Raw genomic sequence first — 13,948 nt, 5'->3', positions numbered from 1 at the left:
GCTGTTCTGGATGATGAATTGCTGGAAGAAAGATGACAAAACTTGGAAAAATAAGCTGAAAAATATGAAGACAGGTTTATACAGTATTTACTTTGGTTATAAAAGTCTACAATTAATAAAATCACACTTCAAATTCTTGTTCACACTTTCTTTGTTAAGGTTTTAACACTTTTAAATGAGCATATAGTAACTTTTCAGGTAACCGATCGCATTATAGAGTCCAATAACGAAGTTATCTCTTAAAAATTCGGTCAAACAATTAAAAATATGAATAAAAATTTCATGCATAACAATGGTCCCATCTGAAAATCAGTGGTCATGATATATGGTACATTTGTCAAAGTAAAATAATGATAACTAAAACTTTCATTCAGTGTACTTAGGTGGTATCCAGATTCAAACACTCCAACTCAGATTACATTCACATTCACATTTACATTTATTCATTTAGCAGATGCTTTTATCCAAGTGACTTACAAATGATTAATGGATACAGTTCCAAGGCATTAAGGTTCCCAATATCAGCACTAGTCGGAAGAGAGAATTCCCAAATGGGGACGTTTTATTGCTGTAATCATTACTACTTCATCTGACACAACTATCAGTGCAGCTTGAATAGGAGACCTAAATGTCTCTTGTTAGAAAACAAAAGTGTTAATCTAACCAACTGCATTCACTCTGCATCCTTTGACAAAAACAACTACACATAATGACAGTACAAGCATGAAAAACATATAAAACCATGTTTGTCAACTGAATGTTTCATTTAAGCTTTCTTGTTATGCAAAATACAAAACAAACTGTAGCATTGCCATAAAGACCTTAGTCTCTATACTTGCTTTCACATGGCCAAGCAGCCCGTTTTCAAAATAAAACATTAATTAAATAATTGTTGATCATTTATAGCTAATTAAACAATTAATGATCATCTTCATATTCAAAAAAATTCAAATCAAAACAAATTTTTCACAAATCAGTGCAAGACTGAATTTGAACATAAACCCTATAGTTTATCACCCTAATGCTAATGAGCTATAGCACAACACAGGCCCAATTTATCTTATTTTCTTTACACTGATGGTTTTCCGGTTTGGCTGTGTCAGACACACTTACTTCCTATGGGTGACTTTGCCAGGTAAGATGTGTTGCCTTTGATACCTGAGCTGAAGATGTTCCTTCTCCCCTTCATGCACTGCAGCCATAATGTTCTATCTTTGCAACCTTCCTGCAGATGGATTGATGACTGTCTGTGCTATACATGGACATGTGCCTGTGAGGAGAGCTCATTGAAAACACATATAAAGTGCTTTTAACCCACTGGCATTCCAAAAATTGCATTTTACATATCTTCTCTATTCATTTTTTTTGACCAGTGCAAGAACGCAGTGTATATGCTGTATAAAAGACACTCTGGAACATATTACAACAAGACTCACTGACTAATTCAGAAATACTGTACAAGATACATCTAAGCCTTCAGCAGCGAATGTTTTAAGACAGCATGTGCCATGTCCACAAAGAATATTTAACAAAAACATTTGTTTCAAAACAAAACCGTTCATATCTGATCCATTATCTTTTGCCATACTCATCTCGATTATCACCACACAACAATGGAAACATTTCCTATTCTGACTCTACCAACGAGTGAACCCACTAAATCTCTCAAATTGCATCATTCCTCTGTTCCATCTTGACTTTAAGGGCTTGGAAACACGAACCTTCATCCATTCTTGAGCCTGATAGTCCAGCTCTTTACAGGGGCTCATGTGATATTTTATACCAGCAGAGCATTTCTGGCTGTCGCAGATACACAGCGAGTTACAGCAGAGCACATTTAAAGATGCTGTGCTTTTTGGAGCGTTTCTCTGAAATCTTCACAGGCCCCCCATCATCTGCTTGACCACCATCATTCTAGTTAATAGAAAAATAGAAACATTTAAAATCTGCTTCGTTAAAACATGTTAAAAATAATTTATTACGATAATTATATTAGGGTTGGCAAAAAATTGCAAATAACTCAACCCCTCAGAGACTGCAGTACTTTACAAATACAAGCTTTTCTGAAGATCCAGGATAAAATAAAAGTTGCATCTATAACAGTTCACTGGCATATTAAAAGTGATATTGTCAATATATAATGAAATATTTTTGAGTTATATGATTTTTTAATAATACGGCTATGTCATAATTATTCAACCCCTATCCAACATTGCTGTTTTTAAATCACTTATTTGCATGGTGGGGAATAAAACACTCTCAAAACACAATTAAGCCTTTAGAAACTCTATTAAAAACAGAATTAGCTTGAGCTGTTACACATACAGTTAGCCCATGCATGTGTTGAAGTTGCGTAGCAAAAATGTCAACAGAGATCTCATAAAAGCTAAAGAGAATAAATATTGTATTACTTTAGAAAGGCTAAGGCTATATGAAGATTTCCAAGACATTGAAATTTCCTAGAGACACAGCTCTCAGCCTTATTCCTTAGCTTAAAGTGTGTTTTACCAGAAAACCTTTGAGGGGGTTGAAGAAAAAGCACAATATCATAAAATGTTTAATCAGAGCAACTGAGAAAAACCTGCAATGTACAGCCAAAGACTTGCAAGATGACCAGATGAAAGGAGGAAAACTATTTCAATGCAGTGTGTAAGAAGAACACTAGACAAGTATGGCCTTCATGTTGAGAAATATTGATGAATACCACTCTTGATCAAGAAGAACTAAAGGCCAACTTGAACTTGATAAAATTCATTTGTGTAGACCTGTGGAGCTGTGGAGTGATGTGACCAAACTGGAACTTTTTGGACCCATGGATCAGTAGTATGTCTGCTGCAAAACAGGCAAAGCTCATAAGCAGAAGAACAACATCTCCATTGTCAAACTTGGAGGTGGATCAGTCCTGTTATGGGGTTTCTTTACTGTAGAAGGAAGTGGAAATCATGACTGTATGAAGGACATTATGGATTCTTTGAAGTATCAGGCCATTTTGATAAGAATTGTGATGCCTTTGGTGCAAATACTGAAGCTGATGATCAGTGGACTTTCCTGCAGGACAGTCATCCCAAAGTACACATCCAAATCTACTACTGCTTGGTTCAGGGATCAGTCATAGAATGTACTTGACTGACCTGTTCAGTCTCCAGACTAAATTCTCATTGCAAATATCTGGTTTGAAGAAAGCAGTGGCAATGTGAAAACCAAAGATTTTTTCAGGCGAGGAATCGGCCATGACTGCAGTAGAGAGATGACAGAAGCTTCTAAACACTTAAAGACAGCGTTTAGTGATGATTTTAAAGAATAAAAGATTATGCACAAAGGAGGTTGAATAATTTTGAACATGAATGTTTAGAGCCAATTTGAATTTTATCATGATTCAACAATGTTCCGTTCTCAGAATCACTCAAAAGTGTATTAACAAACTTTCTCTAATACTTTACTGATGCCTTTGTTGGACTGATGTCATAAAATGTTGTTCTCTACAGCAAAATGTATTGCAGGTCAAGGGGGTTGAATAATTTTGATTGCAACTGTATATAATAATATAAAATTTAAAAAAAGTAATCCTGCAACTTTTTATACTTAAATGCTGAACCGATATAAAAATAAATGCAATTATAAAATAATTTTTCACCTGCAGTAGTGACTGTTCATGAAAATGTGATTCATTGTAACAATGATCCATGTTTAAAATAATTGTAAGCAATTTTAAATAACTGATGTACAATTAATGGTTAATTATATCAAGTATTGCACTTTTTGTAACAGCTCACCTAATATCAAACTAAATGCAGTTTTAAAATTGTTATAAAATATGGAGTTATAAAATACCATTTTAAAATGTGATTTATTGTAACGTTTTTTTTTAAAGCAAATAATAATAAATTATATCTAGTAAAATACACACACACAAAAAAAACACTCACCATTTTTCTGTTAAGTCGAGCCATAATGTCTCTAGCAAGTGTGAAAAAGGCCTCTTCGACATTTATGCTGGTTTTTGCACTTGTTTCCAAAAACTTGATCCCGTAATCAATTGCCAACTGGACAAAAAGGCAAAAAATTACAACAGTTATTGATAAAAAAACTACAAAAAATATATATATATATAAATAAAATACAAAATATATAATAAAAAATTATAACCAATCTCACTCAAGATACTGTATATCTGATTCGAAATAACATACCTATAATAAAGAGGTAATGTTACAAGAATGGCATTTTAAAATAAAATGCATTTTCTTTATTCTTCATTTTAATAGATTCATTTTATATTGTTTACTTTAAATAATGTATTATTTGTATGAAAATCTGTAAGCTTGTAAGACATGAGAAGCCTCACTTTCTCTCCTCTCTCTTTGGACACCTGTCTCCTGTCGTTCATGTCACATTTGTTTCCGAGGATCATCTTCTCTACGTCAGATGATGCATGCTGAAATGAGTAATTGAGAAGGTCTCTAACAAATGTATCAAATAAACAATAAATTATATTTGATATAAATTTACAGAGTGGCTAGGAAACCTATAATTCAATGACCCCCTAATATGGACCCCCCAACATGGACCAAATCTGTATTACAACCCGAATTCCGGAAAAGTTGGGACGTTTTTTAAATTTTAATAAAATGAAAACTAAAAGACTTTCAAATCACATGAGCCAATATTTTATTCACAATAGAACATAGATAACATAGCAAATGTTTAAACTGAGAAAGTTTTCATTTCAATTTTGATTTCTGCTACAGGTCTCAAAATAGTTGGGACGGGGCATGTTTACCATGGTGTAGCATCTCCTTTTCTTTTCAAAACTTTTCTAAGATGTCTGGGCATTGAGGCTATGAGTTGCTGGAGTTTTGCTGTTGGAATTTGGTCCCATTCTTGCCTTATATAGATTTCCAGCTGCTGAAGAGTTCGTGGTCGTCTTTGACGTATTTTTCGTTTAATGATGCGCCAAATGTTCTCTATAGGTGAAAGATCTGGACTGCAGGCAGGCCAGGTTAGCACCCGGACTCTTCTACGACGAAGCCATGCTGTTGTTATAGCTGCAGTATGTGGTTTTGCATTGTCCTGCTGAAATAAACAAGGCCTTCCCTGAAATAGACGTTGTTTGGAGGGAAGCATATGTTGCTCTAAAACTTTTATATACCTTTCAGCATTCACAGAGCCTTCCAAAACATGCAAGCTGGAAGGTCTCCCTCCTCTTTAGCCCGGAGGACACGGCGTCCGTGATTTCCAACAAGAATGTCAAATTTGGACTCGTCTGACCATAAAACACTATTCCACTTTGAAATAGTCCATTTTAAATGAGCCTTGGCCCACAGGACACGACGGCGCTTCTGGACCATGTTCACATATGGCTTCCTTTTTGCATGATAGAGCTTTAGTTGGCATCTGCTGATGGCACGGCGGATTGTGTTTACCGACAGTGGTTTCTGAAAGTATTCCTGGGCCCATTTAGTAATGTCATTGACACAATCATGCCGATGAGTGATGCAGTGTCGTCTGAGAGCCCGAAGACCACGGGCATCCAATAAAGGTCTCCGGCCTTGTCCCTTACGCACAGAGATTTCTCCAGTTTCTCTGAATCTTTTGATGATGTTATGCACTGTAGATGATGAGATTTGCAAAGCCTTTGCAATTTGACGTTGAGGAACATTGTTTTTAAAGTTTTCCACAATTTTTTTACGCAGTCTTTCACAGATTGGAGAGCCTCTGCCCATCTTTACTTCTGAGAGACTCTGCTTCTCTAAGACAAAGCTTTTATAGCTAATCATGTTACAGACCTGATATCAATTAACTTAATTAATCACTAGATGTTCTCCCAGCTGAATCTTTTCAAAACTGCTTGCTTTTTTAGCCATTTGTTGCCCCCATGCCAACTTTTTTGAGACCTGTAGCAGGCATTAAATTTTAAATGAGCTAATTAAGTGGATAAAAGTGTTTAAACATTTGCTACGTTATCTATGTTCTATTGTGAATAAAATATTGGCTCATGTGATTTGAAATTCCTTTAGTTTTCATTTTATTAAAATTTAAAAAACGTCCCAACTTTTCCAGAATTCGGGTTGTATAATCTAAATGATGATACTTTATCAATTCATGTTACCAAGCACATATGTAAACATATTCCTCCTCAATGTTACCTCCTCGATGTTGCGGATCCAGTTTTTAATGTTCTCAAATGACTTTTCGCTGGTGATGTCATATACCAACATAATGCCCTGAAAACAAGCCAAGCAGAAATATGTGAAAATATATGAAAAATGCATTTTCAGCAATCTACACTTCCACACAGACATGAGTAGTAACCAATGGTGTTTTACCATAGCGCCTCTGTAGTACGCCGTGGTGATCGTCCTAAATCTTTCCTGCCCTGCTGTGTCCCTGTAAAACAATCAGACAGTCAGTCACACACAAACATGTTCCTTCCTTCTTTTGTCACCCCGCTCAGCCTTACCACTTCACATTCGTTTACAGAGATTTATTAAATTAAACATCCTGAGAGGTACGGATGTACACTACTGTCTGCATGTCTCATCCTTCATTAGTCACCTAACTGAACAGAGTGCGTAAGCATTATGACTCTTAACAGGAATGGTAAATGGTAAATGGACTGCATTTATATAGCGCTTTCAACAGGCCACATGGCCATCCAAAGTGCTTTACAATTTGCCTCACATTCACCCATTCACACACTCATTCACACATCAGCCATTCAAGGCGCCATCCAGCTCTTCGGGAGCAGCTGGGGTTAGGTGTCTTGCTAAAGGACACCTCAGGTCAGGTGGAGCCGGGGATTGAACCACCAACCTTCCGGTTTGTAGACAACCTACATGAACCACTGAGCCACTGCCGCCCCAAAGGAAGACCAGCCACAGTGTGTGATGTCATTTCCGTCATATTAGCAATAACTTATATGTAGGCTATTAGGCCTATCAGTTAAAGTATGCATAAGCTCTGGTTAGTGGCTAATTTTCGAAATTTGACTGAAAGGCTGGTGGTATGATGACAGGGTAATTTTACCATTTATAATTATGTGTGGTTATATGTTTGACACATTACTTATAAGATTTTGAAAATCAATGTTTTATTCCGGTACCTGTGTAAGATTTAACTGATATATAGGTCTAAGCATTTAAGGAGGCCTTATATTGGCTTGAAGACTTTTTGAAGTCAAATCATGGGGTTATTTTCATATTTTTTTGGATGAACTATCCCTTTAATATAAATTTAAACTAATACAGGCACTGGTCATATAATACGAATATCATCAAAAAGTTTATTTATTTCATAAATTCCATTCAAAAAGTGAAACTTGTATATTATATTCATTGATTACACACAGACTGATATATTTCAAATATATATATTTTTTTATTTTGATAATTATAACTGACAACTAAGGAAAATCCCAAATTCAGTATCTCAGAAAATTAGAATATAAATTAAGACCAATACTAAGAAAGGATTTTTAGAAATCTTGGCCAACTAAAAAGTATAAAAATGATAAGTATGAGCATGTACAGCACTCCTTTTGCCTGAATTACTGCATCAATGCGGCGTGCCGTGGAGTCGATCAGTCTGTGGCACTGCTCAGGTGTTATGAGAGCCCAGGTTGCTCTGATAGTGGCCTTCAGCTCTTCTGCATTGTTGGGTCTGGCATATCGCATCTTCCCCTTCACAATACCCCATAGATTTTCTATGGGGTTAAGGTCAGGCGAGTTTGCTGGCCAATTAAGAACAGGGATAACATGGTCCTTAAACCAGGTACTGGAAGCTTTGGCACTGTGTGCAGGTGCCAAGTCCTGTTGGAAAATGAAATCTGCATCTCCATAAAGTTGGTCAGCAGCAGGAAGCATGAAGTGCTCTAAAACTTCCTGGTATACGGCTGCGTTGACCTTAGACCTCAGAAAACACAGTGGACCAACACCAGCAGATGACGTGGCACCGCAAACCATCACTGACTGTGGACACTTTACACTGGACCTCAAGCAATGTGGATTGTGTGCCTCACCTCTCTTCCTCCAGACTCTGGGACCCTGATATCCAAAGGAAATGCAAAATTTACTTTCATCAGAGAACATAACTTTGGACCACTCAGCAGCAGTCCAGTCCTTTTTTAAGCGAGTCTCTTCTGATGCCGTCTGTTGTTCAAGAGTGGCTTGACACAAGGAATGCGACAGCTGAAACCCATGTCTTGCATACGTCTGTGCGTAGTGGTTCTTGAAGCACTGACTCCAGCTGCAGTCCACTCTTTGTCAACCTCCCCCACATTTTTGAATGGGTTTTGTTTCACAATCCTCTCCAGGGTACAGTTATCCCTATTGCTTGTACACTTTTTTTCTATCACATCTTTTCCTTCCCTTCCCCTCTCTATTAATGTGCTTGGACACAGAGCTCTGTGAACAGCCAGCCTCTTTTGTAATGACCTTTTGTCAATGGTCGTCTTTTGGACAACTGTCAAGTCAACAGTCTTCCCCATGATTGTGTAGCCTACAGAACTAGACTGAGATTTAAAGGCTTTGCAGGTGTTTTGAGTTAATTAACTGATTAGAGTGTGGCACCAGGTGTCTTCAATATCAAACCTTTTCACAATATTCTAATTTTCTGAGATACTGAATTTGGGATTTTCCTTAGTTGTCAGTTGTAAACATCAAAATTAAAAGAAATAAACATTTGAAATATATCAGTCTGTGTGTAATGAATAAATATAATATACAAGTTTCACTTTTTGAATGGAATTAGTGAAATAAATCAACTTTTTGATGATATTCTAATTATATGACCAGCACATGTATATTCTCATTTAATTGCAAATAATATGTAGTCAAGTACCTGAAACCATTACATTCACTTAAGTAAATTCTTTTAAATTATATTATTGTGTACTCCTTTTTTTACAAGGGTATTCTCATTCTAGAGAGCATTTTATTGGACAAAAATATCCAAAAAAAGCTAACTGTTTGTAGCAACAAAACTCTGATTAAGAGCAAAAGCTTTGTGTTCACTATATTCAGAAAGTCTGTTTAGGTTGTAAATAACACGCCAACAGTTTGCACAGCTTTAAATATGCCTGATGAAGTGATGAAGATGAAGTGTAAATGACGATATAATTAGATGTATATGAAATGGGACTTTAATGCTTATTCATGACCAACAAACGGCTCACCATATCTGCAGCTTGATTTTCTTCCCACTGAGCTCAATAGTTCTGATTTTGAAATCAATTCCTGGCAACAGAGAAAAAGAGAAACAATCAATGTTGCACTGCAGAGGAGATAATATAATTAGTTATTTCTGGTTCCTGGGATTAAACTGCTCCTCTTGCAAATTTGATTATTATTATTATTATTATTGCCTTGCTGGTGCAAATACTTTTTTGTATTCCAGCTAGTCTCACACAAATGCTATGTGCCAAGCAACAATAAACTCAACATTTTAGTTTGTTCCCTGTATTTCTGACTTTCGTGGCCTATTGAGGAGAGATGTGAAAGTGAAGTGACATTCAGCCAAGTATGGTGACCCATACTCAGAATTTGTGCTCTGCATTTAACCCATCCGAAGTGCACACACACAGAGCAGTGAACACACACACACACACTGTGAGCACACACCCGGAGCAGTGGGCAGCCATTTATGCTGCGGCGCCCGGGGAGCAGTTGGGGGTTCGATGCCTTGCTCAAGGGCACCTAAGTCATGATATTGAAGGTGGAGAGAGAACTGTACATGCACTCCCCCCACCTACAATTCCTGCCGGCCCGAGACTCGAACTCACAACCCTTCGATTGGGAGTCCGACTCTCTAACCATTAGGCCACGACTTCCCCCAAAAATAAACTATACAATGGTAAATGGACTGCATTTATATAGCGCTTTCAACAGACCACATGGCCATCCAAAGCGCTTTACAATTTGCCTCACATTCACCCATTCACACACCGACTGCGGTGTCTGCCATTCAAGGCGCCATCCAGCTCGTCCGGAGCAGCTTGGGTTAGGTGTCTTGCTCAAGGACACCTCGACACTTGGTCGGGTGGAGCCGGGGATCGAACCACCAACCTTCCGGTTTGTAGACAACCTACATGAACCACTGAGCCACTGCCGCCCCAAAGATGATAATATTTCTAATAAAGAACTGAATCAAGATGAAGGCCTTTTAAGATAATGTATGACGAAAAAAGGGGCATTCAGTGCAAATATAGAGAAATTAATAATAAAATATGTCTTACACAAATAGTCAAATGAGTTGCTCTGTGGTGTGGTTTTCCTGTGGAAAAATGTCTAATGCTACAACAATATAGTGGTTTAAGATCTGGTCTGGTAAACTAGAGGTTTATACCAAATAAGTGTTCTTGCCTTAAGCACAAACCTGACTAAATTTAGTTAGACTCCATCGGTAAGACTTCTATCTTATGTCATTTGTCAAATAAAAAAAGTTCACACACTTTCACTTTAGTGGATGTGAGTTGTGATTGAGTAAAAAACAATCACATTTTCTTCAGAAAACGTCAAAATTGAGTTGTTTGTTGGCATTTTAGTCAATGAAACATGGTTATTACATTTACAGTGAAGAACAAATAATTTATCATGCAATTTCACAAATGTGACCCTGAACCTGGACCTTAAGTGGATAAATAAGTGAATAAACAAGCTTTCCATTGATGTATGGTTTATTAGGATCGGACAATATTTGGCCGAGATACAACTATTTGAAAATCTGGAATCTGAGGGTGCAAAATAATCGAAATACTGAAAAAAGAAATTTGAAAGAAATGCATATTACTAATCAAAAATTAAGTTTAGACAAATTTACAGTAGATCATTTGCTAAATATCTTCATGGAACATGATCTTTACTCAATATCCTAATGATTTTTGGCATAAAAGTAAAATTGATCATTTCGACCCATACAATGTTTTTTTGTCTATTGCTACAAATATACCCCAGTGACATAAGGCTGGTTTTGTGCTCCAGAGTCACATATTAGTTGTACATAACCATCCACAACACTCTAGTATCGTGATGGTGAGTTTTGATTGAGTGATCACTGTTCACATTTTCTTCAGATAATGTAGTGTCAATCAATGACACAAATGTTTAATACATTTACATTCAGTAATTTAACAGAAATTTTTAGCTACAGCTAAAATGAGGAACATAATTTATCAAGCAGATTAGTTAAGCAATATCACAACCCTCAGAGAAGTGAGGGGAAGTGCAGAGTGTCCACAACCGGGGTCCTGGACGTCCTGGTACAAGAAAACAGATGCAAGTCAAAAGCTTGGCTGCATTGGCGGAAGAATGCTGAGATGGGCTGAGTGAATATCACGAGAGCATGATGAGGATTCACACAGTACAGCCCTCTGTTCATGGTCAAGTCTACTTTGACCCTGCACAAAGAAACTGTACTTTCCCCAGCACCCCGTGCTGATGTTGGCACCAAAATGTTGTTTATGCAGACTGACCGTGATGATTTCTAACATCTCAACATCAACATTTCAGCAAAATTACTGCTTTTTAACAGAGAATGAAAAATGGGCTTTAAATACAGCTAAAGTCTGAAAGAAAGTCAAGGCTCAGAGACCCCATTGCAAGACATCATGACAAACAAAGGCAGAGGGGGCGGTGACGTTTTAATCAGATGGAAAAACCGACAAAGGAAATGACTAAAGTCTCTGTGCAGGCCGACGAAAGACAACTGTGCAATGTTTACACATACAGCAAAATCATTTTCTTAAGCCAAATTTTATCTAAAAATCTTTCAAGCGAGATAAATGTACTTGAGATTTTAAACTGTATAAGATATTCAAGATGTTAAAAAAATTAAAATAGCATTTTTTATGTAAAAAATAAGAGTTTCTTTATCACCATCTATGGTTCCATGAAGAACCTTTCCATTCCACAAAAGGTTCTTTATACTGAAAAAGTGTTCTTCACACTAAGAGAAAATATGTAAATATATTTTTAACTATTCACTGAAGAGCACAGAATACTTCTTATGTGGCATCACTTTTTAAAGTGTATTAAAAAAAAGTGTCTTTTTAACTTTTGTTGTTGTTGTTGTTGTTTATTTGATCATGCTGACAATTTTTTTTTTGATAAATAAAAAGAAAAGAAAGAAAAAGGGTTATTTAAGCATTTGCAATGTCACTAGCAAGCTTCTTCACCCTGCATACTTATCAATAATTTAGAGAAAGTTTTCTGCGTCATGAAGATTCACATGCCTTCTTTCTCACGGTCACAGAAAAATGACTATAATATGGATGATAATGATTATAATATGGAAAACAGCATCCTCCCATGGTTTTAAACCTGAATGCTACAACAAAACCTCTAACGGCAATGTATTGAGTGGCTTGAGTACATCGGCATGAACATAGAATGCCTATTTAACTCAATACACTGTTTGTGTTTCCCTTGAGTAGACTCCTGTATGAACTTTAAGGCCATAAGTCACCAGGGTTTGACAGGTTAAAAGTAGATACAGAACTGGTCAGCAAAATATAACTTTCACACCTTCACTGAGCTGAAGCATTGTTTCCTATATATATATATATATTTATATATATATATATATATATATATATATGTGTGTGTGTGTGTGTGTGTGTCTGTATACACAGACAGATATATATATAATCTGTCTATATATTTAAAATGATATATAAATAATCTAGACAGATAGATATATTTGTTTAAATATATCTACATAAGCAAGCTGAGCCTATCATAGGCCTGTTCATTTCTAAACAAATCCAGATGTTTTATTAATGTAACAAGTAATCACATGATTTATTAAAATACACACACAGGTGCTTTTTTTACCCTACTTTACAAATGCAAATGCAACTAGAAACTTCATTATTACAGCTTTATGTATCTAAGCACTATTGTCCTGCAGATAACGGGAACACCGTCCAGTCCCTTCTACCAGATCACCGGTGAACTGACCGATTGTGGAGATGAAGGTGGTGTTAAACGCGTCCTCGCTGAATCTGAACAGCAGACATGTCTTTCCCACTCCACTGTCTCCTATTAGCAAGAGTTTGAAGAGGTAATCGTAAGTCTTCGCCATTTACCGAGCCGGTATTCCCTTTATGATTGACACTGCACAGTTTCCCTTGTTCAAGGCATTGACACACAAATCATAGGGTCTCGAGCGAGGGCGGAGCCTCGTGGTGTGACGTCAGCACAATGTCTCTCGCGTGATTGGTTAGTGCAGTATCTAGGAGGACAGTATACGGAACTCCCCAAGATAAATTACACGAAGTAAGGTTTTAAAAGTGTAGACTTTTACACCATCTTTAAAGATTTTGTACTGATATTGATCCGATATTTAACACTAAGAGTAAAGACTTTTTAGAAAGTCTTTGGACATTAAGTTTTTTTATTATTATTATTATTTTATTTATTTATTATAGGCTAAGGTTTTTATATTTGATCTTTTCATACTATTTATTGATTGATTGATTAATTGCACTTTTGCTTATATATATATGTGTGTGTGTGTGTGTGTGTGTGTGTGTGTGTGTGTGTGTGTGTGTGTGTGTGTGTGTGTGTGTGTTGGCATGCAAGACCTTTATATAAATGATTGAAACCAAATTGTGACAGAAATTCAATTTCCACAGTAACAAAGCTTTACTTAAAAATCAATAATAATATATACAACTGAACGTCATTCTCATGAATTAAAAAAAACTACAATAAAAAACTGTATGCAAATGGTTCATTTTGCTTATCTATTTGAAAAAAAATGACGTTCTTGAATTATTTTTCCACAGTACCAAAGTCGACAGTACTGAAAATAATTCTGAAGTGGTGCTGCCATTCAAAACCACTAGGGGGGGGGGGGCAGTCACAAGATCTGCCAGCTGAGTGTAGGTTTACTCAAAGTTTGCCTTTAGGTCAAATAAGAATAAACAATAACACGAATGTTTAAAATGAAC

At 36.4% G+C, this 13,948-nt stretch overlaps 1 protein-coding gene across 1 annotated transcript; it reads right to left on the bottom strand.

Moving 5' to 3' along the window:
• Positions 1-73: 73 nt before the first annotated feature.
• On the bottom strand, positions 74-13,146 carry LOC132133774 (ras-related protein Rab-8B-like). The gene is made up of 7 exons (XM_059546729.1): positions 12,954-13,146; positions 9,173-9,233; positions 6,327-6,387; positions 6,147-6,224; positions 4,346-4,435; positions 3,927-4,043; positions 74-1,914 (listed from the first exon to the last, which is right to left on the bottom strand). The coding sequence occupies exons 1-7, from the start codon at positions 13,075-13,077 to the stop codon at positions 1,822-1,824; spliced, it is 624 nt and encodes a 207-aa protein (XP_059402712.1). The 5' UTR covers positions 13,078-13,146; the 3' UTR covers positions 74-1,821.
• Positions 13,147-13,948: the final 802 nt, after the last annotated feature.

Source organism: Carassius carassius, chromosome 50, assembly GCF_963082965.1.
Source record: "Carassius carassius chromosome 50, fCarCar2.1, whole genome shotgun sequence".
In the NCBI taxonomy this organism is placed as follows: Eukaryota; Metazoa; Chordata; class Actinopteri; order Cypriniformes; family Cyprinidae; genus Carassius; species Carassius carassius.
This window is presented reverse-complemented; position numbering and strand designations above follow the sequence as displayed.

Bases quoted from the DNA above. Each gene is read 5' to 3' on its own strand.
- LOC132133774 (XM_059546729.1), bottom strand. From the start codon at position 13,077: ATGGCGAAGACTTACGATTACCTCTTCAAACTCTTGCTAATAGGAGAC. The intron at 6,225-6,326 runs GTAAAACACCAT...GCTTGTTTTCAG, and splicing joins CGTACTACAGAGGCGCTATG to GGCATTATGTTGGTATATGA. The intron at 1,915-3,926 runs GTGAGTGTTTTT...TCTATTAACTAG, and splicing joins CTCGACTTAACAGAAAAATG to AATGATGGTGGTCAAGCAGA.